The following is a 26,581-nucleotide window of genomic DNA, read 5'->3' as shown; positions in this document are numbered from 1 at the left end:
ACCTGGGCTGAGGGGGCGGGGCCGGACCGGGGGCGGGGCCTGAGCCGGCCTGGCGGGCGGGGCCTGTCCGGGGGCGGGGCCGGCGAGGTCTTCCGGGGCCCCCGCGTGGGGCTCAGCTTCTGCGACTGCGAGGAGCGAGCCGAAGTGCGCGAGGCGCGGGCAGACTTCCCCGGAGGTGAGAGCTCTGCAGCAGACGAGGGCAGGTCAGGGCTGCTGGCCCCCGGCAGGGACGGGGCGGGGAGCCAGCCACCTGTGACCCCCGGGCACCTCTTCCACTGACAGAGGTGTCCTGGGTTGTTCACAGCTCTCCTCCTGCGCCCCAGGTGCCCATTCCCTGGACCCATTCCCTGGACCTCGCTCTTGGCTTCTCGAGGGGCATCCCTGGGGGAAGGGAGAAAGGGGGAGCACATGGATACCTTGCCAGCGGGACTCTGGAAACTTTGGCTGTGAGGAAGTCACTTGCACCTCCACCTTGGAACAGTGCTATCAGACTTTCTCCTTTTCACTTTCGTCCCCACCCTGAGAAGGGCAGGTGGCTTCACTATCTTCCTTAGAAAAGGGAAATAGCCACCTTCAGAAGGACCACCGGAAATCCCAGAAAGTTACTGAGCTGCTCAACAAAAGGCCTTGAACCCCCACATCTCTACCCCCATAACACCAGGTAGAGCAGCCTGGCAAAGACTCTGAGGTAAATAGTTTAAAATGAAAAATCTGCTTGTGAAGATAAGAGCATAGTGGCAACACTCCTGGGAAACCACAGATGGAATGATATTTTTTTAAGGGATGAGGACGGAGTTAGTGGATTGTCATGGGGTGAGGGGTGTTGTCCCAGGAAGTCCACTGAGGCCGTGTTGGGTGGGGATTGATGGCGGGGCCTTTCCCTTGCAGTGGGCTAGCTGTGTAGTCACCTGGTGTTTCGAACACCTGGCCAGCACCTGGACCCAGAAGCAAGCAGGTAATCCCAGTGTCCTTCAGACAGGTGCCCTTGCTGGGCAATGACCCAGCGCATATGATGTCGTCAGGCGCGTCTGGGATGCTGCCCTCTTGCTCAGTGCCTGGAAGAGGCTGACAGTGACCACACACTGACGTTGGAGAGCTGCCCCGGGGAGCAGCCAGGCCCTGGCCAAGTGTGTGTCATTCGATCACTTCTCCCTGCATTTACTCGGCCAGGCTGGGTATTGACCAATCTGTCCTAGGACTCCTGGACTCTCAGACTCACTTCATCCTTGTGCTTGTGGACAGAAGGCAGTGGCCAGCAGCTTCCCGTTGTGCCCAGCATCCCACATCCCTCCCTCCTGACCTGGGGAGGGCACAGCCCATCAGAAAGGAAACCTTGGAAGAGGAACCTGGGAGAAGGTCTGTGGTGCTCAATGCTGATCCCGGAGTTGTGGGATTGTGAGGACATTCCAGAGGGTTCCCAGAGGAGGGAACCAGGCCAACACTAGTTACTGAGTGTATTTTAACAATCCCTTTGACCACACCCCTGCATATCAGCCTTCTGGTGCTCCTGTTCTAAATGACTGCGCAGAATCATCCATTCCCTCGGGTATTAGAGCTCTGAGTAGATCGAGAGTCTGTGGTTTGAATGCAGAGCCATCCCTGCCAGCTTTGGGGGTTTGTTTCTAAGGAGGCAAGGCTTCCGAGGAAGTTGTATCCCAGAGCTTTCTTTGTTTATTTCCCTGTCTCCGGAAGTTTGGGTTGCTGAGTGCTGAAATCAAAATAGGCCTGTTTGTCTATTCCTGCTCACAGACTCAGAGAGCAAGAAAACACTGAAATGTGAAATGACTGAATCTACTATGTTTGTTTCCCTTTTTGTTTTGTGGGAAAGAATGCAGAAAGCAGATGGAAATCTTCAGCCAGGTCTCAAGCTTTGGGAATTCCCAGTTCTGTTTTTGCAGTGCCTTCCCTGATATGGGGGCTATGACTTACAGTGTGCTCAGCTCTATGGGACCAGCTCAGGTTGGTTGAGGGAATGTTCCTGCCCTTTAGAAGCTTCAAGGTTCAGAGGAGGAGAGAAACCAGCACCTGTGTAACAGAGCAGTCAAGTGAAATTGTGTGGCATGGTCTGCTGGTTCAAAGAAGATAGCCCGTGTGGTCTGGAAAAGGCAGAGAGGCTCCGGGAGCTGCTTAGTCTTCAGCTGCATTTAGAAACAATGGTCAGGCACCAGGCAAGGCAAAGGGGGAAAAGCCCCTGAAGCTCAGAATAGGCAAAGGCATTCTCTCTCCCCTCCGCCATGCAGTCCACTTTCTCTGCCTTTCTTCCCAGCTCCACCTCCTGCCAGTGTCAAGCGCCCTCTGCCACACTGACCTCTCATGCCATTCTGGCCAGGCCTCTTATGTATGCCTCTCTCTCCTTGCACTTGCTGTCCTGTGCCCAGGATTCTCTCTTTTGGGAAATCCTGTTTTTTGTTTGGGAGGGGGGAACATATTTTTGGCTCTTTTCTTTGGCCATAGCATGGCACGTGGGATCTTATTTCCCCAAACAGGGATCAAACTCTCATCCTTTGCATTGGATGCTCAGAGTCTTAACCACTGAACCACTAGGCTAGTCCCTCTTCTCCATTCGTATGTTCTTTTCATGTATACAAACACACACACATACACACACACAAACATTTCCCAGTAGGGAAGTCCCCAGAATCCTCCGGTTTTTAGGAAGCATAAATAGCATCTCAAATAGCACCTTTCCCAAGGAAGACTTCCTTGGCTGGCTGCTCCCCTAGACTTCAGGCAGAGTTGGAGGGCTCCTCCTTCCCCTCCACTGCCCCATGACCAAACATCTACTGAATCCTATGCACTCTGTGTTGCCCAGTTGGCTTGAGGGGTTTTGCCCCACCAGCTGAGGCCGGGCTGTGTCTTACTCATCTAGCAGTCCACTTAGTGTCTGGCACATAGCAGACAGCACTCAGTAAATGATTCCTGATTGAAATTCAGCCATATGTGGGCACCAGGAAGCACCTCACTTACTTGTGGGTTAAGTGCTATACTGGGAATTTAAAGACTGGATTAGCTTGGTGGAGGAATTTGGGTTTAATTCGGTGGCAGTACTTAAAGCCCTTAGCAGCCCTGGGAAGATCCCCTGGAGAAGGGAATGACAGCTCACTCCAGTATTCTTGCCTGGAGAATCCTCATGGACAGAGGAGCCTGGTGGGCTACAGTACATCCAATCACAAGAGTCGGACATGACTTAGTGACTAAACCACCACCACCACTGCCTCAGAATGGACTGCAACATCCTTCTTGATCTGGCCCCAGGGTGTCCTCTCCAGCCACCACCCCCCCCCCACCAGTTCACGCCTTGAACTTACACTTCCATCTTATGAACCAGTTGGATCACAGCAGACTCAGGCCCCGGCTCCCTTGACTCTGTTGTTTGACAGCCTCTGCCAGGAAGGCCCACTGCTGTTGAGAGCTTACCCTTCCCCATCCATAGCACTCAGCGTCTGGATCCCCTGAGTGTAGAGGTCCCTCAGGCTGGGTTTGCATGTCCTCCTCTGGGCCTCGCTGCCTGCCAGCACATTCTCTCACACCATCATGCCCTCTTGTGGCTGCCTCCTGCTCCTGACCCAGGTCACTTGGGCTGGGTTTGTCCTTGATGAAGCCCTCTCAGCTAACAACTTTCTTGGGAGAAAGTGCCCAATAAACAGGCATTGGATAGAAAGATGAACCATCCATCCAATGCCTGTTTATGCCATTTCCATTGGTTGGAATTGTAAAAGAAAGGACAACACGAGAGATGTTTGAAAGGAAAAAAGTAAGACCTGGTGATGAGCAATCTGAAGAAGGAAAAGAGAAGATTGGCATATAATCCTGCAAGGCAGCGGGGAATTGGACTCAGGAAAGGTCCACTTCATGACTCTGAGTGCCATGCAAAAATGTTTCCATTTTCTGGAGGATTTTCCGAAATATTGTTAAGTCACCTTGGGGTATTCTTGCATCTAAAGTTACTGCAGGATGCCCAAGTAGGGATGTCCTTTAATCAGCAGAAATGTGCACTATTGAGTGCAGATGTGATCAGGGTTAGAGGGAGGTGAAGGGAGCTCAGAGAGGACGGTCCAGCTTGTGAAAGCAAATGCAATCACTGCAAGAAGAAACTAAGCTGAGGTCTTGGGGAGAACCTATATTCTGGGGGCGGGGGGGGGGGGAGGGGGTGTGGGAGAGAGGAACTGGTGGAAAACAGAAAGAGAGAAGAAAATCAAAGAAGCCAAGGCGGGGAGATAGTTCAAGAAGAGATGCGTGGCCAAAGCTGTCTGTGCCAAAAAGAACTGCGATTCAAACAAAACAGATGAGAAGGAGATGAGCTTTGAGAGTGGCACTCCCATAGGAAAGCCAGATCTCATGGGGTCTAAAGAGGCTGATTAATGGGCAGTGGAAACATTGGGCGGAGTCTTCAGACCTCACATCTGTGGAATTTGGCCACCGCAAAAGGATAGATTTTTTTCTCAGCAGGAAGTGGGGAGGGATCATGTCAAGAAAGGATAGTTTTGTTTGTTTTGTAAGAGATCTAACCACAGTTCCATGCAGGAGGGAAGAGCCCATGTATGCTAAGGAATATGGATGAATTGCCCTGCTCACATTGGTTGTGTTCCATTTAACCTTGCTCCCCAACAGTTGCCCTAGGGAACTCTCATTTGGGGTAAGCTCCCAAGCCATGGTACTACCAAATCCAAGGAGATGATGTTGCAACCTGGAAGCAGTTCGTCCTCACCTCCCTGACCCGTGGTAAACTCATCTCAAGTGCCCCAAACTTGACTTTGCTTCATAATGTTGTGGGCCAGATGTTTTCTCCTTGACTGTGCACAAATTCATGATACCAGTAATAATAGCAAACACACAAACAGCATTTACTCTGAGCCAGACACTGCTGAGGCCCTGTAAGATAGGTCTTGTTCTCATTTTTCTGATGACAAAAATGAGGCCCAGGGAGCTCACCCAATGACACAGCGGTGAGGGGGGAGCAGGGTTCCAACTGGCTGGGTGTGTCTGGCTTCAGGGTCTGTATACTTAAAGTGAAAAGAAAGTGAAGTTGCTCAGTTGTGTCTGACTCTGCGACCCCATGGACTGTAGCCCACCAGGCTCCTCCATCCATGGGATTCTCTAGGCAAGAGTACTCAAACCGCTATATTAATTAGGGTGAGCAGCTCATGCTTTACTGTAGATGGATGTTTGTGATTCCAGCTTTATTGCAGAATTCTTAGTCATGGTGCTGCTGACAGCATGACTTATCCAAGGTCATCAAATCCGGTTATCTATCTGTCTATTCATTGTGGGTTAGACTAGCTTTACTAGTCATAAATAATTTAATCATCAATAAATATCTACCACGTGCAGGACACTGCCAGGGACCCAGAAATATGACCTATATGTGTCATCTCATTGAATCCTCATAACCACTCTATTCTGTAGACAGGCCAACTGAGCCAGCATTTGAAGGCGGCCATAATGAAGGCCATAATAAATCCACCTGCAATATGGGAGACCTGGGTTCGATCCCTGGGTTGGGAAGATCCCCTAAAGAAGGGAAAGGCTAGCTACTCCAGTATTTTGGCCTGGAGAATTCCATGGACTATATAGTCCATGGGGTTGCAAAGAGTCGGACATGACTGAGTGACTTTCACTTTCAAGCACTTTACAATATCATGTTGGTTTCTGCCATCCTTCAACAGGAACCTGGGTGTGGACCCTTTCGGGCTTCCCTAGTGGCTCAGATGATAAAGCATCTGCCTGCAGTGGAGGACACCTGGGTTCGATCCTTGGGTCAGGAAGATCCCCTGGAGAAGGAAATGGCATTTCCTTCTCCAGCATCCCTGCCTGGAAAACCCCATGGTCGGAGGAGCCTGATAGGTTACAGTCCATGGGGTCACAAAGAGTCGAACATGCCTAAGCGACATCACTTTCACTTTTCATAATGAAGGCAAGATGGAAAACCACTTTCAGCCCTAAGTTTCCGTGTTCTGAGGTTCATGGTCAGAGACTTAACTGGTTCTAGAGTATTCCAAGGCTAACTTTATTTTCTTTCTCAACACACACAAGGTTTGCGAGTATGAATCAGTAAAGTGCTCAGTTGTGCAAGAAATACTGCCCCGCCTTTTATTTTGTAGAGATCAACTTAATATTAGTTTGCAGCCTTTGTCTCACCAGGCTGACAAGAATAGAAAACACCCTGGGTGGTGTCACAATATCCGGATCTTAAGCAGTGCTGAGAGCTCAGGGTGGGGTTGCAGGGGATCCTGCTCACCAGTCTGATTCACTCAGGTTACCGCTGAGAAGGCTGCTGACCCCGCCTCCCTGGTGGTCTCTGCTACTTTGGGACTGGCCAGCCAGACTCTAGGGGCTTGCCAAAGTCCTGTCTTCCTGGGACCCCCAGACCTCTCTTCCTTTCCTGTTTCTTCCAGACCTCCCTGCTTTGCCCCTCCAACTTCACTCCACTCAAGACCTCCTGGAAAAGCCTCTGTGTCCTGGACCTAAGTCCCCGTTTCGGAAATGAAAGCCAGAAGATTCCGCAAGTTACTCCTGAGGACAGTCCTGTTACATCCCTACCCTGGGGCAGTGATGTCAGGAGACTGTAGAAGATGGAAGTGGGCAGGGGATGGAAATACATGGAGGGGAGAAAGTTTTCTACTTTTAAAAAATGATCTAGCCACAGGAGCAGTCCCCTCTGAGAGTAAATTTCTAGGTGGGAAAAGTTGCTGTTTGAGGCCGGGATATTCGTGTGTGCCTGCTAAGTGTCCAACACGACTGTGCCTTCAGTCGTGTCCAACTCTTTGAGACCCCATAGAGTGTAGCCCAACAGGCTCCTCTGTCCATGGGGTTCTCCAGGCAAGAATACTGGAGTGGGTTGCCATGCCTCCTCCAGGAGATCTTCCCAACCCAGGGATCGAACCCACAGCTCATATGTCTTATCTTCTGCTTTGATAGGTGGGCTCTTTACTGCTATATCCTGGGAAGCCCCCAGATATATGTAAATCCATTTTCTTTATCCATTTTATTGGTAGATCCCTTGTGGCCCAGCTGGTAAAGATTCCACCTGCAATGTGGGAGACCTGGGTTAGATCCCTGGGTTGGGAAGATCCCCTGGAGGCAGGAAAGGCCAGCCACTCCTGTATTCTGGCCTGAAGAATTCCATGGACTGTATAGTCTATGGGGTTGCAAAGAGTTGGACACGACTGAGTGACTTTCACAAGACCATTATTTTCCATAGATATTTTCAAGATTGTCTATAATAGATTCAAAAATTTGCCAAAAAGTAGGGGCGGTGATGTGTCCTGGTCTGTGATTATTGTCATGGCACTCAGCAAATCTCATTAGATAATTTGAAGGTTTCCAGGCTATGAAAATGCTTCTAGTTCAAACTGCCCATCAAACACATACCAAAACAGGACAAGGAAAGTTAAACTTGTCAAGGATACCCAGGTGATGGCCAAAGCAGAGCTAGAAACCAGCTTTCCCCTCTCCTAGCCCAGAGCTCTTGCCCAGTGATCCCAGCCCAGTGATCTCATGCATCTTTTAAAAAATCACTGGGCAGAGGAGCCCAGTTTCTTGCTGACTCCACCCTCATTCAGCGGGGAACACAGCCCACCTTGGGCAGCTGGTCCAGGCTGCTTCCACACTCCACGGACCTCCCTGAGGTCCCTGGATGCCGGGCTCATGGCAAGAATGTGTCCTTATAACAGGGGTGTGTTTCCCAGCCCTGCCTGTCCTGCTCCCCGTCTTGGGGCACCACCAGTGAAATCACCCTTCCTCCTCTGCACCCGGCAGGCCCAGAGATGGGGGACCCCTCTGCCTGGCCCAGCTCCCTCCCTCTCCCTTCCCTTATCTCTGCCCAGGCTTGATTCAGCTGCAGAGCAGGCTTGATTCTACCAGCCCGGGAGGTTTCTCATGTTGCTTTTGTTAACCCAGCACAATTTGCAGATCCCTCCCCGGACAGTTCTGAAGTGTTTTTTACTCTCTCCTCACATTTCCATCCTCTGTGTCTAAGGGATCATAGTTTAATAAGGTTTCTCTTCACCATGCCTCTCCCCAACTGCTTCCAATTTACATCACAATCCAAATGATTTTTGCTGCGCTTAGAGGATTGTCTGTGTCTTTACTTTCAGGGGATCCAGTATCAGACTTCCCAGCTCGCTCTCTGCTCAGGCTCCTGACCTTGCAGCTGCCTATCTTTCTTGGCAGTTTATTTTGTCCATGAACACTCAGAGTTTAGCTAAGTTGCTTTCAGGGAGACTGTCAGTCTTATATGTTAATTTTCTAATTGAGAATGTTGTGCTGCCTGAGAAAGGCAACTAAGTCAATAACTGTTAAGTGTCAGACTCTTTGCAACCCTGTCGACTGTAGCCCACCAGGCTCCTCTGTCCGTGGAATTCTCCAGGCAACAATGAGTGGGTTGCCATTCGCTTCTACAGGGGATCTTCCTGACCCAAGGGTTGAAGCCAAGTCTCCTGTATTGAAGGCAGACTCTACCGTCTGAGCCACCAGGGAAGTCAATGCCTTGGTGAGCTGTCTTTCCCCAAGGATTTTTAGGTGTATCATGCTAGTTGTTAGGTTTTAATAACTGCTCAGATGGAATCATTTCTTGCAGTCAGGTGCTTTAAAACTGGGTGCTAAAGAGTTTATAATGAGCAGACAGAAGAGAAGCCGTTTCGTACCTGAACCATTTTGGTTTTCATCCTGTCTCAGTGCCTCTGGATGGTTTGTGGGGACCACCACCTGGAGATAGTGAAGACTATAAGGAAAGCTTTTGCATTAATTTCCCATGAGTGCAGAAAAGAGAAACACCAAATCACGCCAGTGTACTAAGAAATTCTGTTTCCTTCTCTTCCTGTTTCCCTTGAGTGGCTTCCAAAAGGAATACATTTTTGGTGAGGTGCAGTTGGATAAATGATGTCTGTCTACTAAAGAAGCAAGAGATATTAGAGGATTATGCATCAATAACTGGTTCTCTGTGCGGGCACTAGAGTCTCCTCAGAAGCCGCTGAATATGCTTCCCCGGGGAAGGAGAAACTGTTATTGTTGCCATTGTATAGATGATTAAGTTGGTGCTCAGAGAGGTTAAGCACTTCCTCGAGGTCACACATCCATTAAATTGTGGAGCTAGGATTTGAATCCAGCTACACAATGGCACCCCACTCCAGTACTCTTGCCTGGAAAATCCCATGGATGGGGGAGCTTGGTAGGCTGCAGTCCATGGGGTCGCTAAGGGTCGGACACGACTGAGCGACTTCACTTTCACTTTTTACTTTCATGCATTGGAGAAGGAAATGGCAACCCACTCTAGTGTTCTTGCCTGGAGAATCCCAGGGACAGGGGAGCCTGGTGGGCTGCCGTCTATGGGGTCGCACAGAGTCGGACACGACTGAAGTGACTTAGCAGCTTAGCAGCAACACACTTAGTTGTCATTTTGACCTTTCCCCGCAAATCAAAACTGTGTACACTGCCCAACAGATTCAGAATCTCAAAGGATGTGGGGGTGGGAGTGAGGGTGGATAATTCCTTCTAACATCCGTGCTAAGAAAGAAAATACATCACACTCCTATTTTGAAATTCAGTCGCAGCCTCCTCTCCCTATGCTCCAGGAATGGCCAGCCTGCCAGGAGCGTATGCAGGCTCTCTAAGCTTCGGCAAGCATTAGGAACTTCTCCGCAGGGCTCAGTTCCGAGCCATTGTGGCCTCCACATTCCTCAGCCCAGACTTTCCGGAGGCCCTCGGAGAGCTCCTGCCTCGGTCTCCGCCCTTTGTGCGCCCCCTGCTGGTCTCCAGGAGAGGCGCCTGTGCTGGAGCCTGAGAAACGCTACCCAAGCTCTCCTGTTTCCTCGTTGTTGTTGCTTAGTTGCTAAGTCGTTTCCTCAGCTCCAAGTAAAATGATGTGACCTGCCCAGCTCCCTTCCCTCTGAAACGTCAAATAACCCTCCTCGAGCAACCATCCGATGCTTCAGTCTTCAGGACTGAGAAGGATTGGGAGTGAATGTATGGTCCCCATTTCTCCAAAGTGATCACGCAGCATCCGGTTCATACATTGTTCCTGGGGGGTTTGAGGCGGCCTCAGTAGTGAGCAGGGAGGCCCATAATAGAGCTGTCAAGTCCTTAGGGCTCATGGTCACTGAACTAGCATTATCAGTATTACCTGGAGGCTTGTTAGAAATGCAGAATCTCAGGTCCTCCCCCAGGCCAGCTTGAGTCAGAATCTGCATTTCCGCAAGATCTCTGGGTGATTCATATGCAAATCATCTTTGGAGGCTCTGTATCTCTTTTGCAGTGTCCACAATTTTTATTTTTTGAAGATCAAAATGACAAGTTTACAGCTGGATTCAAATCCTAGCTCTGCAATGCGATGGTTATGTGACTTTAAGCACATACTTAACCTCTGAGCCACAGTTTACTTATCTATAAAACAGTGAAAAGAACTATATGGCATCCTTAACTTTCAGGACCCATCTCATCCTAAATCTGAGACTCAATAATTGCCCAACGTCTCCTAGATCAGCCATAATTTACCTAGTTGTACTGCTTAGAAACGTCAAACTCTGATGGCAAACTGAGCTCTTTCCCTAAAAACCTGCAAGCTCTCTGCTCTCTGTGGAGTAGATGATGGACTATCCTCATCCTTTGTGTGAGCCCCTAGCAAATGACCTCAGAACTGTCTTGAAGGGGACATCTGGGTCCAGGGGAGGCATTTCCTCCCCACCGCCATGTCAGTAGAGAGGGAGTGGATTGTGAAAGCGTGGAGTTCCCTCCACAGAGTGACAAGGGAGAGAGCCTCCCCACCCGACTCCTTGACCCAGACTGGACCTGAGATTTCTCCAGGTCCCTTCAGCTCTAATGTTCCACATGCCTTAGTTTACAAAAGGCTTTTCCAATTCCACTTAATCAGGGACACACTGAATGTTTTAAATTCCCCCACAGATAAAAATCGCTGTGTGGCATAGAAAACCATCTCCGTAATATTCGCTGCTTTTCCCTCCTAACTAGCTTTCCTGTTCTCCCTTAGGAAAGCAAAAACTCTTTCTCCTAATTCACCAGAAAAACACTGACCACCATCTTCACTGCGAGGAGGTTGGCAGAGTCTTAGGAACTAAAGCCTTTAAACAATCAGGGACCTCATGTCTCTAGAATAAGAACACACCAGAAGCCCCTTATGCTGGGACTGGAGGTAAGTACTCCTGATGAAAATCAGCCTCCTTCAGAATATGAATGGGAAACAGCTCACCAGGTGCTTCAGTTGTGCTGTGTGCCTCGGGGTACTGCTTGAGCAAAACTGGGTCCTTGCCCTCAGGAGATGGGCAGGCTGGAGGAGGAATGAGGTGATGAAAATGCCATCGTGGACACGTCCACAGAACCAGGGCAGGAGATAAAGCACTTGTGGGAATATGAGAACTGTTTCATGGAAGAGTTGGCCTCTAGGGTAGCCTGTGAGGGGTGAGTTGGGGTTGGGTAAACAGGTGAGATGGGGAGAAGCACTCCAAGCTCAGGATCAGCAGAAGCAGAGAAGTTGGATGGAGGCCACACTGGGAGAAGGCGAGTTATCCCCGGAGCCCAGGCAAGACTAGAAAAGCCAGAAGGTAGATGGTCTGGAGTTTCCCCCTCTGGCCAGTGAAAGGGTTCAGGCACTGAGGGACCCCTCTAATCAGCCATTCCAGGCATAGATTAGAGTCCATGTGGAGTCTTGCCCCCTGAAGAGTTGGATCATTGTGGTCAGGAGGAACCAGAAGGTTTCTGGTCAGAGCCGTGCCTCCTACAAGCTCCCTCGTGTAGCTGAGTGAGAGATGCAGGTTTGAGGGTAAGACTTGCTGTGGGTGTGGGTAGGAGGTCAGTCGCTGCAGCAACCTGGACAGGAGGGAGCAGCAACCCAAGCAGCTGGAGATGAGGGGAATTGATGCTGGTGGTGGTGTCCTGAGATAGTGTCACAGGACTGGCCACCATCGGCACTGATGTACTTGAGGCTTCTTTCAGTGGGGGATTAAGGAAGCTGATCTGACTTTACCCACCTCTTTAGAGTTTCGTATGTACTGAAGATGGAAATAAGGGTCCACAACCAAAGACGAATAGAGCACAGTGTTTGATGAGTCAGAAAGGCTACAGCCCCAAGTGCTCTGAATGTGAAGGAAATGCTACAGATGCCTAAGAGGATATTTCAAGCTATGTCCAGATGTGGAAGAAGAAGGAGGGGCATGCTCCCTCTCAGAGGCTATTGTAAGCACAGATAACCACTCCCAGGTAGGATGGGAGAGAGCAGATGAGATGGGGCTGCTTCAAAGGGCCCCAGGTTCCCCCCACCTGGACCAGCCCATCCAAGGAACCCAGAGCGCAGACCTGCCCTCAGCACCCTGGTAGCTGGCCCTGCAGGTCATGAAGACAGAGGAGGACCCAGAGGCAGAATGTGACAAATTGATTCATTCAGCAGATCCAGTGAGCTTGAGGGCTTCCCAGGTGGCTCAGTAGTAAAGAATCTGCCTGCCAATGCAGGAGACACAGGTTCAATTCCTGAGTGGGGAAGATCTCCTGGAGGAGGAAATGGCAACCCCCTCCAGTATTCTTGCCAGGATAATCCCATGGACAGAGGGGCCTGGCGGGCTACTGCCCACGGGGTCACAGTCAGACACGACTGAGCACAGCACAAGGTGTATATTGAGCCTGGCAGCTGATGTGGACAGTCTCCTGGAAGAGATCTGGCCTCAGAACTGCAGCTCTGAGGAAGGGTGGCGGGAACCCCTGCAGGTACGCGTAGGTTCTAGACCAGCAAGTCGCATCAGACTCAGCTCATTTCCATCCTGACGGCGTTACCAGCTTCCAGCAGCCCTGGGAATGCAGCAAGGCATCTGACTGAGTCTCTCGTGATCTCCCCTGCCGCCCCACGACACATGAAAGGGAAGTTTCTTGCTGGGCTAGACGTACGAGACCAGCTTTGTATCAAGGCATCATGTGACAGAGAGATGCAAACAGACCCTAAGGAGACGCCAGGTGCCAGCAAGTCAGTAAACCGTTCTCTGAGGGCACACCAGCGCGTAGAGACCCACTGCACTGATTTTCTGCTTCCTCTTTGGAGAACAGTCATCAGTTACCAGGCTTTGCCCTGCTGTGTTAATCCATGATGCCCACGGAAGCTGCTGCCGACTGTCTCTGCTCAAGCGTGTAATGGGTCTGAGGAAAATGATGGGTGGGGAGCACACTTTCCTTTTTGTTTGCATGAATGAACTGCCAGGGCCTGCCAGTGGAGCACCTTTTGCACCCAGGTATGTACAAGCGAGCCTCCCTCTCTGGCTGCACCAGGCTGAGCGGGCTCTGCTTTGGACCCACCATGCTGTCTGCATGCCAAAGCCCACCTCCCAGTGGCTTTGCGTGGTGCTCCCACCCGGACGGGCCTTGAGCCCCCCGGCGGGCCTTGCTGGGGGACACAGAGAGTCCCTGGGTGGCTGCAGCACATGACAGGTCAAGAGCCAGGCCTTCCTGGACTTCCCTGGTGGCTCAGTAGATAAGAATCCTCCTGCCAGTGCAGGAGGCACAGATTTGACCCCTGATCCGGGCAGATCCCACATGCCGTGGGGCAGCTAAGCCCATGCCCTGCAGCTGTTGAAGCCTGAGTGCCCAACAAGAGAAGCCACTGCAGAGAGAAGCCTGTGCCCCACGACCAAGAGCAGCCCCCACTCGCCGCAACTAGAGAGCGCCTGTGTGCTGCGGTAAATAAGCAAATAATTTTTTAGAAAGAAAATAGTTTACGAAAACAAAGGGAGCCAGGCCTTTTTCTCCTAGAAATAGGAAGCAAGGTTTCAGCGGCTTCTGAGAGGGCCGAGGCCAGGCAGGATGGGCGGGGGAACCAACAGAGGTTTGCAATCACCCCTGGGGGTAGGAGAGAGGGTGACCGCACGGTTGGATTCTGCCCATTTGTGTGAGCACCCGTGTGGTTCCTCCCAACAGAACTATAGCCACCGGGTGTAGGCATGCAGCGGGCAGGCAGCCGGTGTAGACAGTTGGGAGAGAGGAGCGAGGAGGCATCCGGGTTGAAGGTGTTGGCAGAGCGTCTGAAGAGAAGATCTGTGGGGTGTAGACTGATGGGGAGGTGGAAAGGGCAGATGCATTTGAAGAGCAGAGAAGGTTTGAGAGGGATCAGGAGGCCATCAGAGAGTCAGCCTGGTGGAGGGAAGGGCCCAGGAGACCTGGAAGGGGGAGGGTCATGCTGAGAGCGTGGGCGAGAACTCAGCATTTTCAAGGGGGTCATCTCGGGAAGGAGTGACTGTGGGGTGAGGCGGACCTTCACTTGGAGCTGAAGGGGGTGAAGGGCTGAGAAGTTCACCTTTCCCCAGGAGCCCATCCCTTTGTGACTGAGGGGAAGTGACCACAGATCCGCAGATGAAGACCCAGAGGTGGGCTGCAACAGTACTCCCACACTGACCTCCTTGTGCAGCCACACCGGAGGCACTAGGTTTAGAGGAGAGTCAGAGCTGTGTGGCCTTAAGTAAGCTACTTAACTTCTCTGGGCCTTAGTTTTCTCATGTGTATAATTGAACCTTCTCAGGTAGCTCAGTGGGTGAAGAATCCATCTGCAATGCAGGAGATGCTGGTTCTATTGGATTGGGTTGGGAAGATCCCCTAGAGGAGGGCATGGCAACCCACTCCAGTATTCTCGCCCGGAGAATCCCATGGACAGAGGAGCCCGACATGCTACAGTCCATAGGGTTGCAAAGAGTCAGACGTGACTAAAGCAACTGAGCACGCAAAGACTTGGGAGGATGCAGAAAGGGAGGAAGCTCAGAGCTCTGTGGGCATGAGCGTGTAGGCAAAGGTATCCACTCTGTGGTATTGTAGTTATTAGGATATACTTCTTTCCTCCCTCCAGACTCGAGTCCAGTGGTTCTCAGATGTGAATGTGCGTCAGAACCACCCAGAGGGCTTGATAGAACAGCCTGCCAGGCCATGCCCCAGAGCTTCTGATTCAGGAGGTAGGGGAGGGGGCCAGGTAGCCCTGATGCTTCTGGTGCAAGGACACCTCTTGGGCATCACTGCTCTAGAGTCTCTACAGACCGTGAGACCTTGGCAGGCAGAGGACCCCCAAGATCCAGCAGTGACTGGCACAGAGCAGGGGTCTTGGCCTGGGAAGAGTGACTCCAGGACAAGCACAGATTCTCAATACAGCAGCTGGTCCCACGAGAAGAGGTGGTGTTGAGTGAAAAAGAGGTCACATGGGAAGAGCCTCGAAGTTATGGTGGTTTGTGCGAAAGCTGGATTTGTATCTTGGGAGCAAACGCTGAGGTTCACAGCAAAGCAGTCACCCATGCATTTTATTGGAACTGCTGTCAGAGGCAGAATGCTGGTCTGGAAGGACCATGGCCCTGGTGACACTGCTGGCTCCAGAGTGCTCATTTGCTGGCTTGTTCCGATGACGTGATGCTGTGTCCTGCATCTGGAGAGCACGTTTGCCCTGGGAAGATCACCATGTCCACTGGCCTTGAGCCTTTTCCCGAGGCCGAACTTGAACGTCTCCCCATGTGGACTCTGTCCATGATTTTTATTGTTGTGTGAACCTGGGAGAAACCCTCCCCAGCACCCATTTGGAAATGAATTAACTTTTGCTCAGACAGCGATTGGTTCTCCATGCCCAGTGCCCTGGCCTCCTGCCAGATGTGGGCCACCACCTGCCAGGAGAAACGTCCTTTCTCCAGCCTTGCGGCCAAGCTCGGAATCCCAGGTGCAGCCAAAGAGCCCATTATGAGTATTATTTGTTAAGAACCAAGTATTAAATTAGCACAGGAGCAGTCCTGGCCCAGGCCAGCAGGATTTGCCAGCCAACTGTGGTGCCCAGGGAGCAGAGATGCCCCTGGGTAGGCTTCCCTGCTTCCCGCAGAGACACCAAGGCTGGTAACTCACCCACGCTGAGGCCAGCGGCTCTGCTGGGCAGGCAATTAAGTCAAGAAAGGGAACCCGCTCTGCTGACGGCTGGGATTAAAGCTAAATGAATTCAACTCAAAGAAAAGGGCTGCGGCCCTTCTCCCTCTGGTCTCATTATCTTAATTAACAGTGTTTGGCAGGAGTATTGAGGCCTGCATTGATCGAGCTGCTCCTGTTACCCCTCAGAGCCCTGGACACAAGTGAGCCTCAGTAATAAAAACCCAATTCTCAACAGCCCTCTGAATTCCTTTCCAGCCCTCTTTCTCTAAGAAAAGCATGAGGTTTCTGACTTGGAGGGGGCCCTTTAGACCAGTGTTTCTCAGAGCGTGGCCTGAGGACCACTCTCCTCAAAGTATCTGGGATATGGTGATAAAATGCTCTTCCCCAGCTCTATGAGACCCATCCAGCTGAATCTCCAGGAGTCAGACTCTAGGAGTGGTGGTATTGCTTTTTTCTCTTTAATTTTGTTTTCTGATTGTGGTCAAATATACTTGACATTGTGCATGCTTGCTAAGTCACTTCAGTCGTGTCTGACTGTTTGCAACCCCATGGACTGTAGCCAATTAGGCTCTCTGTCCATGGATTCTCCAGGCAAGAATACTGGAGCGGGTTGCCATGCCCTCCTCCAGGGAATCCTCCTGATGCAGGGATTGAAACCACCTCTCCTGCAGCTCTTGCACTGCAGGCAGATTCTTTACCGCTGAGCCACCAGGGAAGCCCCATACTTGACATTAAGGACATTCATACTGTAGATGGTGGCTCACGCAGTAAAGAATCTGCCTGCAATGCAGGAGACCCGGATTCGATCCCTGTTTTGGGAAGATCCCCTGGAGAAGGGAATGGCAACCCACTCCAGTATTCTTGCCTGGAGAATCCTGTGGACAGAGGAGCCAGGTGGGGTACAGTCCGTGGGATCACAAAGAGTTGTACACGACTGAGCATTCATCTCCAGAAATTTCTCATCATCACAAACAGAAACTCTGAACCTACAAAACCGTAATTCCCCACCCCTCCCTCCAACACCTGGAAACGTCTATTCACTTTTTGTCTCTCTGACTGTGGCTAATCTAAGTCCCTCATATAAGTGGAATCAAACAGTATGTGTCTTTTGTGATTCACTTATTTCATGGAGAGTATCTTTAAGGTTCACACATGTTGTTGAAGCGTGTGCCAGCTTTTCCTCTGTTTTTAGTAATATTCCATTTTATGGATGTCCCACATTATCTTCTCATCTATCAGTGGACATTTGGGTCATTCCGACCTGCTGGCTGTTGTGCATAATGGTGTTATGAGTATGGTGTGCAAATACCTGTACCGGTTCTAAGGTACTATCAAACTTGCAGCCATGTGAGCCAACCTTCTGAAACTGGAATCATCAGGAGAGATTTGACAACTCAGGATGCCCTAGCCACACCCTAGACCAGCCAAATCACCCACAGATGGGACCCAGTTCCCGTATTTTATTTTAACTCCCCCAGTGGTTCCGATGTATGGCCAAGTTAGAGAACCATGGGTTTATAACAGTGATTCTAAAATTTGGGTGTGTACAAAATTCAGTTACTTGTTGAGAGTACACACCCCTGAGAGTCTCTTTTAACTGGTCTCTGGGAAGCCTGAGCTTCAGTGCTAGAAGCTCTTCAGGCGGTTCTCATATGTCACCAGAGTTGAGGACGGCTGCTCGCATTCAGTCTCCCACTGAGACAGGAACCTGCCGAGGCTGCTGGAGGTGACACTCTCTGCCCAAAGTTCTGAGCCCTTTGGCACCCGAGTCTGCACTGGTCCCCAGAGCTGATTCCTGAGCCAGCCCCACGAGTTCTCCAAACTCTACCACACAGGTGCAGAGGGTAGCTCATATATGGAACCTCCTTTTGTCCTACTCTTAATTTGAACTGTTAGCCTTGAATGAGAACCGAGTGTTCCGTTATAATGCTTGCTGTGAAATAACAACTTTGTTCCACCACGACTGACATCTTAAGGAACAGTATTGCTGTATTAGGGAAGATTACTCATACATTAGGGAACAACATGAACACATTAGTGAACGTGAAATTTGCATTTGCTTATGTGCCGTTTCTTAAGCTTTCATGGAGAAAACGACCCACCCAAACCAACCTACATTTGACGAGGGAAAAGATCTCAGGAATCTGCCAGCGACCTTCACACTCTGTGTGTGTTCTGAGCCGAGACCCATCCCCAACTGGCGTTCCACTTCCCCTGATACCAAATAGCCCCCTCCTTCCAGCACCTCACAGTAGCTCCCAAGCGGCAACCCTCAGGCCTTTTTCAAGGAAAGGGCTATTTCTTGCAGTGTGTGTGTGAATTTCTTATCCACATACGTGTATAAAACAGAGCTACCGTTTTCATTAGGGTTTTTAAGGTGCTGCCGATGAAGGCTCTGCGTGCTGTACGCCGCCCTCTTTTCCCCCAGAAGTCCTGTGGTTTTATTGTGTGATTTTGCATAGCTGAGCGATTTTTAGGAAGGACTGAGTATATTGCCTGATGGCGGAACTAACAGTGTCAGTACACGTCGATTCTCACCATCTTTTTACTAATAGTTTAGGAGCGCACTGCCAGGCCGCTCTATCTGCTGCCGCTGAGAACTCACCCCAGACACCCCTGGGTGGCGCCCTCCTCTGCGGGGTCGGAAGCTGCTGCCGGCAACCAGCTGCTCTGGGATCAAGAAGCAATGAGCCCTGTCTGGCACAGGCTTCTTCCGGGCCTTACCCCAACACACTCTCATCCCTCTTGCTCCCTTTGGCTTCAACCCTCTTAGGGTTTGGACTTTTAGGTCGCTTGATCTTTTTTCTTGGGTTCCTCAAGTCCACACCTGCTGCCCACCCTGTCTCACAGGCCTGCCTTCACTCTGGAAGCTCATCTTTCTCACATTTGGCCTGAAGCAATTCCATGGCCTGGTTCCTACCTTGAAACTAGATGATTTCTACCCATTCTGGATCCTGGTTCTCATTCCAGGACACCCCTTCCTGGGATGGTCCCTCTTCCTAGCTTCTGTCTTCCTGAATAACCCCTCCAGACTCCTGTTGGCTCACTAGGTCACCTGGCTCCTCTCCTCATGCGTCCTGCTACCTGACCTGTAGAAGTCTGCTTCCGAGATGAAGATGTAGCTATTTCACACTTTGCTGTATTTCTTAAGAAGAGAGGTCTGTAGTATGTCTTCGTAGCATGACATGAACCCAAATGATTTGCTTTAATATCTGTTTGTTCAACTGGCCTTATCTATCTTACTGTTTAATTTTAGCTTCCCTGTTATAGACTTGAAAATTCAGTGTATTGAACATGTGTTGTCTGGGACTTTCTTTCACTTGTTGTTACCATGAATTCAAGGTCAAGCTGCCTAGTACAGTGTCGACATTTGGAGGCCAGCCCTGAGTGATCCGTAAAAAGACAGAATTGAAACTAGACATCTTAACTCTGTTTTTCTGAACTGGTATTCTCACTCCCATGTCTCTGCAAGGATTTTTCTGCCAGGTTACATAAGACGAGAATTCATTCTGATGTTTAAATAAAACAACAGCCGCAAAACTGTCAGCAGCTTGGGGGCCAAGATAGTTCTTTCCTGCAAATATCAGTTCAGTATCAGAACACATTTATCTTGCAGTCACTTAAAATCCTCATTGGTGAAATCAAAGTCTCCATTCTCTTTTCTTCTAAAACAGAGGTTAACAAACTATGGTATTTGGACGGCAAAGCCTAAAATATTCACCATTTGGCCCTTTACAGAAAAAGTTTCCCAAGCCCTGTTCTAGAATGTAAAACCTGGTGGTTGTTATATGTAAACCAAAGGTTTTTCCCATGAGATCGAAAGGGGTAGCCTTCAGGAGAACAGTGAACCCTCTGAACTCAGGTACAAAATTTGGTTTATGTTGCAAATGTGCATTTTTGGAGAGTGGAATGTCAGGCTTGTCTATTGTGTTCACCACTAAAACAGTGCCAGACACAGATGCTCAGCAAAAATTAATTGAGTAAGTTATTGAGGAGGGGGGTGTGGCAGAGACAGGCAAGAACCAGATGAAGGAAGTCTTTGCAGGATTTTATTCCCAGAGCTGTGGGAGGAGGAGGAAGGGGGTCTGTGCGGCGGCGTGGTATCTTCTGGGTTATGTTTCTGAAAGAACACCCTGGCTGCTGTTTGGGAAACGGAGGGTAAGACTGGAAATAAGAGAGATCAGTGAGAAGTCTCAAGAGATGGGAGCTTGAACAGAGTAGGCTTGGGAGGTAAAACTGACACGACTTGCTAACATGGGGGTGACATTTCAGAGAACAAAGGTGACTCTGCTGTTGTTACCCTGAGCCCATGGGTGGAAATGGCAGAGAAATTAAGAGTCTTGATAAACATGCTCATCAAGTTTTTTCCTATGATTCTTAAGTGCCTGGTTTTGGGTTTATTCTTAATAGTAGGTTATATTTAATTACTACCAACTGGAAATTGTTTAATTTCAAATGTGAAATGGCAATAGTTTTTTTTCACCTGATGGTATACACAAGTATACCATGCCCTCCCCACTCTTCTCTTTTAATTTAATGGATTTATTTATTTTCGGCTGCCTTGGATCTTTGTTGCTGCATGTGGTTTCAGCCGTTGTGGCACACGGGCTTAGTTGCCCCACAGCATGTGGGATCTTCCTGGACCAGGGATGAAACCCATCTCCTGCTCTGGCAGGCGGGTTCCTAACCACTGGACCACCAGGGAAGTCTTGCTGCCCTACTGCTGATGTGGCCTGCTTTTGATACTTTGGGTCAACTCAGGAGTTGATGTCTCCTTCTGATCAGCTGTAAACTGTGTGTCAGAGCCTCCAAGGTGCTGTGGAAACCCTACCGCAAATCACCCCCAACACAACGAACCCTCTTCAGAGCCTGCAGGTGATCCAGGGCCGGCGCCTGCTCTGGTGCCATGGCCTCTTCATGCTGTCTCCCCGGATATGGAAACTGAACCAGGGATGTTTTCATAAACCAGTGCCCTCTTTTGTTTCTTTACTCTCCCCCTCACTCTGCCCTCTGAGCCATGTAGCTCTTTCCTTACCTTCCAACAGAGGCCTTCTGATACTACACGTAGTGCAAGCTGAGTACCTGGCAGGCACCAGGTGGAGGTGCCATGCCTATGGGTAGGAGTGAAGCTCCCTGAGGGGCCCTCGTGCACCCTCTGTACCCTCACAGCTCCCAGCACAGCACTGAGAACATAACCGGACACCTTCATTCGGTGCCTTTTGCCGCTGTGTACAAGCAAATGCTCAACCCAGACAGACAGTGAATTTACCTGTTGGACTAGGTAAGGGGTCTGGTTTTTGTTTAGTTGTACGCTCAAATGGTCACACAAGTGCCAGGCATGCAGTTGGTGCTTAGTACATCCTTATTAAACTGAAAAATGGTGTACTCAATTTTTACATGGTGAGCTGTACTGTGTAGGAAGTGAGGATGGATAAATAGAGAGGACTTAGTATCTTTGGCAGATTAGAGGGGAAAGAAAAATCAGTGGATTTATTTTCCACTCCTCAGCAGAGGCTGCCTTGGGATAGGAATGGGGTCCCTGGCTGGGGTGAAGTTCAAATATATCTCTTCCTAATGCTTTCTCCAACTTCCATCAGCAAATCTTGAATGAATGAATTCACAACCTTATGAATGAATGCCGAGTTATCACAAAGATTGAATAAAGTATTTCTGAAGTACTTACAACCACGCTTGCTATGTAGAAAAATGCAACATAATAGATAAAAAGAGAGAAAGGTTCTGTCTACACCACACAATAGGCATGGCCACGGACCCAGAGGAACACAGGGTCTAAGAAGCAACCACATCACAGAGGGGTCCCCCAGGCCCTAAGCACCCTCAAGGCTGTTGCTCAGTGCCTTGAGCTTAGATGTCTGTGTCTTCACTCTCCCTTCTTCTCCACAGGATCATGGGAGACTGCCTTGACCTTCTCTTAGGAGTCGTACTCCTGACCAGTCCTGCACTTGGAATTTCTTCCTGCTTCTTCGATGGTTGGAGAGCCCTCTATCTTTCCTGCAACCTCACCCAAGTGCCCCAGGTCCCCAACACCACCAAGAGCCTCCTGCTCAGCTTCAACTATATCAGGACAGTCAGAACCACATCCTTCCCCTTCCTGGAGCAGTTGCAGCTGCTGGAGCTGGGAACTCAGTTTACTTCCTTGACCATTTACAGAGAAGCCTTCCGAAACCTGCCCAATCTCAGGATCCTGGACCTGGGTGGAAGTCAGATAGACTTCTTGCATCCAGATGCTTTTCAGGGACTGCCCCACCTCACTGAACTTCGACTGTTTTTCTGTGGTCTCTCTGATGCTGTATTAAAAGATGGTTATTTCAGAAATTTGGCATCTTTGACTCGCTTGGACCTATCCAAAAATCAAATTCAGAGTCTTTATCTTCATCCCTCTTTCCGGGAACTGAATTCCTTGAAGTCCATTGATTTTTCCCTCAACCAAATACCTATTGTATGTGAGCAGGAGTTCAAACCCCTCCAAGGGAAAACACTCTCCTTCTTAAGCCTTGCTGATAACCACTTGTACAGCAGGGTCTCAGTGGACTGGAAGAAGTGTCTGAACCCATTCAGAAACATGGTCCTGGAAACCCTAGATGTTTCTGGCAATGGCTGGGGGGTGGACATCATGAGAAACTTCAGCAATGCCATCAATGGGAGCCAGATTTTCTCTTTGGTTCTTACCCATCACATTATGGGTTCTTCGTTTGGCTTCTCCAACCTGAAGGATCCTGACCAGCACACCTTTGCTGGGCTAGCCAGGAGCTCGATGATACAGCTGGACATTTCACATGGGTATATCTTCTCCCTGAACTCCGGAGTCTTTGAAATGCTCCAGGAGCTGAAGGTCCTAAACCTTGCCTACAACAAGATAAACAGTATTTCGAGGAATGCATTTTATGGACTCGACAACCTCCAAGTTCTCAATATATCATATAACCTCCTTGGGGAATTATATAATTATGATTTCGATGGACTACCTAAGGTAGCCTATATTGACCTGCAGAAGAATCACATTGGGATCATTCAGGACAAAACATTCAAATTCCTGGGGAAATTAAATACCCTGGACCTCCGGGATAATGCTCTTAAAACAATTTATTTTCTTCCAAGCATTCCTAATATCTTCTTGAGTGGCAATAAGCTGGTGACTTTGCCAAACATCCCACTTACAGCCAATTTGATCCAATTATCAGAGAATAGGCTAGAAAATCTGAATGATCTCTACTTCCTTCTCCAGGTACCTCATCTCCAGATTCTCATTTTAAATCAAAATCGCTTTTCCTTTTGTCAGCAAAACCATGCCCCTTCAGAGAATCCCAGCCTAGAAAAGCTTTTCCTTGGAGAAAATATGTTGCAACTTGCCTGGGAAACCGAGTCGTGCTGGGATATTTTTAAGGGGCTTTCTCATCTCCAGCTCCTCTATCTGAATAAAAACTACCTGAATTTCCTTCCACCAGGAGTATTTCATCATCTGACTGCACTGAGGGGACTCAGCCTCAAAGACAACAGGCTGACTGTTCTTTCTCCTGGCGACTTACCTGCTAACTTAGAGATCCTGGATATATCTGGAAACCAGCTCCTCTCTCCTGATCCTGATTTATTTGCATCACTGAGTGCCATGGACATAACTCATAACAAATTCATCTGTGATTGTGAACTTAGTGCTTTTATCCATTGGGTCAATCAAACCAATATCACAATATCTGGGTCTCCAGCAGACATGTACTGCATGTACCCAAACTCTCTGGCTGGGGTTTCCATTTACAGTCTTTCCACAGAAGGTTGCGAAGAAGAAGAATTTTTAGAGTCCCTAAAGTTTTCCCTTTTCATCTTGTTCACTGTCACCTTGACTCTGTTCCTCGTGACCATCCTCACGGTTACAAAGTTCCGGGGGTTTTGTTTCATCTGTTATAAGAAAGCCCAGAGTCTGCTGTTGAAGGACCCCATCAAGGGAAGAGAATCAGATACATACAAATATGATGCCTATTTGTGCTTCAGTAGCAAAGACTTTGAATGGGTGCAGAATGCTTTGCTCAAACACCTGGATGTCCAGTACAGCAGCCAGAACAGATTTAACCTGTGCTTTGAAGAAAGAGACTTTATGCCCGGGGAAAACCACATCGCCAACATCCAGGATGCCGTGTGGAGCAGCAGGAAGATTGTCTGTCTCGTGAGCAGACACTTCCTTAGAGACGGGTGGTGCCTCGAAGCCTTCAGTTACGCCCAGAGCAGGTGCTTAGCTGACCTCAACAGCGCCCTCATCATGGTGGTGGTGGGGTCCCTGTCCCAGTTCCATCTGATGAAGCATCAGTCCATCAGAGGGTTCGTCCAGAAACGGCAGTACTTGAGGTGGCCTGAGGATCTCCAGGATGTTGACTGGTTTCTCAATAAACTCTCTCAATGCATTCTAAAGAAAGAAAAGGAAAGGAAGAAAGACAGTGCTATTCAGCTGCAAAGTGTAACCACCATCTCCTAGGCAAACGAGCAGTTTCCACTTGCTGCAAGCCACAGATAACCCTGTCCCTTTTATGTCCACCAGTTCCCATTTGCCTGCCTTTGTCTTCAGTTGCTCAGTCATGTCCCACTCTTTGCGACCCCATGGACTGTAGCCCACCGGGCGCCTCTGTTCACGGGATTTCCTAGGCAAGAATACTGGAGTGGCTTGCCATTTCCTCCTCCAGGGGATCTTCGTGACCCAGGGATCGAACCTGAGTCTCTTGTGTCTCTTGTATTAGCAGGCAGAGTCTTTACCACTGAGCCATCTAGGAAGCCCTTGAGTTGCCATTTGGGGGTCCTTTATGGAGTTGTTGTTTTCCTACAATGAAAAGAAGATAAATCTCTTTGATTTTCATAGCAACACAATGTTTTGTCTTGCCAATGTCCAAATGGAAAGTAATAGATCTAGAAAATTGCAACTGCCCCCAGCAGTTCTTACTCTGCATTGATTTCCTTTCAGAACCAGTAACACTGATCTCTCCCATTGCATCGGCAACAGGATATATCCTCTGCGTGGCAAGGGCACCTTGGGAGAAGTTACAGATGGCCAACACCCTTTCTCTAGCATTCATTTCCAGAAAGGGGCTGGTCAGTGATTCTGAGGGCCTGGCACAACAACACTAAATAGAAAACAAACAGAAAAAGAGGCATGGTTCCTGCTACTACCATGAGGACAATGCCATTGCTCAGTACAGGTCATGCCCAGTCTCAGGGATCAGAGGGGCCCCAAAGAAGCCAGGATGAGAATGACTAGATCTCCTGGGGCCATATTGCCTCACTTCTTCTCACCTCTTGGATCTAACCCTAGCGAGCCATGGACGTTCTTTTTGGCTTGCAACCTTTATTTCAACCTGGCTTTCAAGAAACTTTGGGATTTAGCACCAGCCTATTTCAGCTTTATTTTCCTCCATACTTCATATATCAACTGCTCAGGCTGTTGCAGAAAGGAATTGGACCTGGACCCAGAACTTGGTTTGACTTCTGATTCTGCTGCTCATGAGCCGTGTGGCCTTGAGCACATTACACACCTTCGCTGGGCTTGTTTTCTCGTATGTAGGTGTGACCCTCTCTAACTCACAGAGCTGACACAACAGTTAAATCCACCAAGAATGTCAGGGTGTCTCAGATCTTATCTTTAGCCACCCTAATGGCCATGAGAGGATTCCCACACCAAGGAGGCCCTTTGGGAGGCAGTTGTGATTTCTTAGAATTTTTATTATTTTTTTATCTTAAGAAAAATCTATGTGTATTTTGTCTTTTTTCAGATTGATTTAAATAATAAATGTCTTACTGCAAAAGTGTTCAGTTCAGTTCAGTCACTCAGTCATGTCCACCTCTTTGCCACCCCATGAATCACAGCACGCCAGGCCTCCCTGTCCATCACCAACTCCCGGAGTTCACTCAGACTCACGCCCATCGAGTCAGTGATGCCATCCAGCCATCTCATCCTCTGTCATCCCCTTCTCCTCCTGCCCCCAATCCCTCCCAGCATCAGTCTTTTCCAATGAGTCAACTCTTCGCAAGAGGTGGCCAAAGTATTGGAGTGTCAGCTTCAATATCGGTCCTTCCAATGAACACCCAGGACTGATCTCCTTTAGGATGGACTGACTGGACCTCCTTACAGTCCAAGGGACTCTCAAGAGTCTTCTCCAACACCACAGTTCAAAAGCATCAATTCTTCGGCACTCAGCTTTCTTCACAGTCCAACTCTCACATCCATACATGACCACTGGAAAAACCATAGCATTGACTAGATGGACCTTTGTTGGCAAAGTAATGTCTCTGCTTTTGAATATACTATCTAGGTTGGTCATAACTTTCCTTCCAAAGAGTAAGCATCTTTTAATTTCATGGCTGCAATCACCATCTACAGTGATTTTGGAGCCAAGAACAATAAAGTCAGCCACTGTTTCCACTGTTTCCCCATCTATTTGCCATGAAGTGATGGGACCAGATGCCATGATCTTCGTTTTCTGAATGTTGAGCTTTAAGTCAACTTTTTCACTCTCTTCTTTCACTTTCATCAAGAGGCTTTTTAGTTCCTCTTCACTTTCTGCCATAAGGGTGGTGTCATCTGCATATCTGAGGTTATTGATATTTCTCCCAGCAATCTTGATTCCAGCTTGTGCTTCTTCTAGCCCAGCGTTTCTCGTGATGTACTCTGCATAGAACTTAAATAAGCAGGGTGACAATATACAGC

The 26,581-nt window shown here is 49.2% G+C and overlaps 1 protein-coding gene across 1 annotated transcript; it reads left to right on the top strand.

Annotated features, from left to right (window-relative positions):
* Positions 1 to 6,603: 6,603 nt before the first annotated feature.
* Positions 6,604 to 24,361, top strand: TLR5 (toll like receptor 5). The gene is made up of 3 exons (XM_068986283.1): positions 6,604 to 6,676; positions 10,985 to 11,146; positions 21,781 to 24,361. Exon 3 carries the CDS (start codon positions 21,785 to 21,787, stop codon positions 24,359 to 24,361), a length of 2,577 nt encoding a protein of 858 aa, XP_068842384.1. The 5' UTR covers positions 6,604 to 6,676; positions 10,985 to 11,146; positions 21,781 to 21,784.
* The last annotated feature ends 2,220 nt before the right edge of the window (positions 24,362 to 26,581 follow it).

The sequence above is a fragment of the Capricornis sumatraensis genome, chromosome 14 (assembly GCF_032405125.1).
Source record: "Capricornis sumatraensis isolate serow.1 chromosome 14, serow.2, whole genome shotgun sequence".
Lineage (NCBI taxonomy): Eukaryota > Metazoa > Chordata > Mammalia > Artiodactyla > Bovidae > Capricornis > Capricornis sumatraensis.
Note: the sequence above shows the minus strand (reverse complement) of the source record. Positions and strands in the feature narration are given on the sequence as shown.

What these genes read in the sequence shown, in the direction of transcription:
- TLR5 (XM_068986283.1), top strand. Translation starts at nt 21,785, where the DNA reads ATGGGAGACTGCCTTGACCTTCTCTTAGGAGTCGTACTCCTGACCAGT.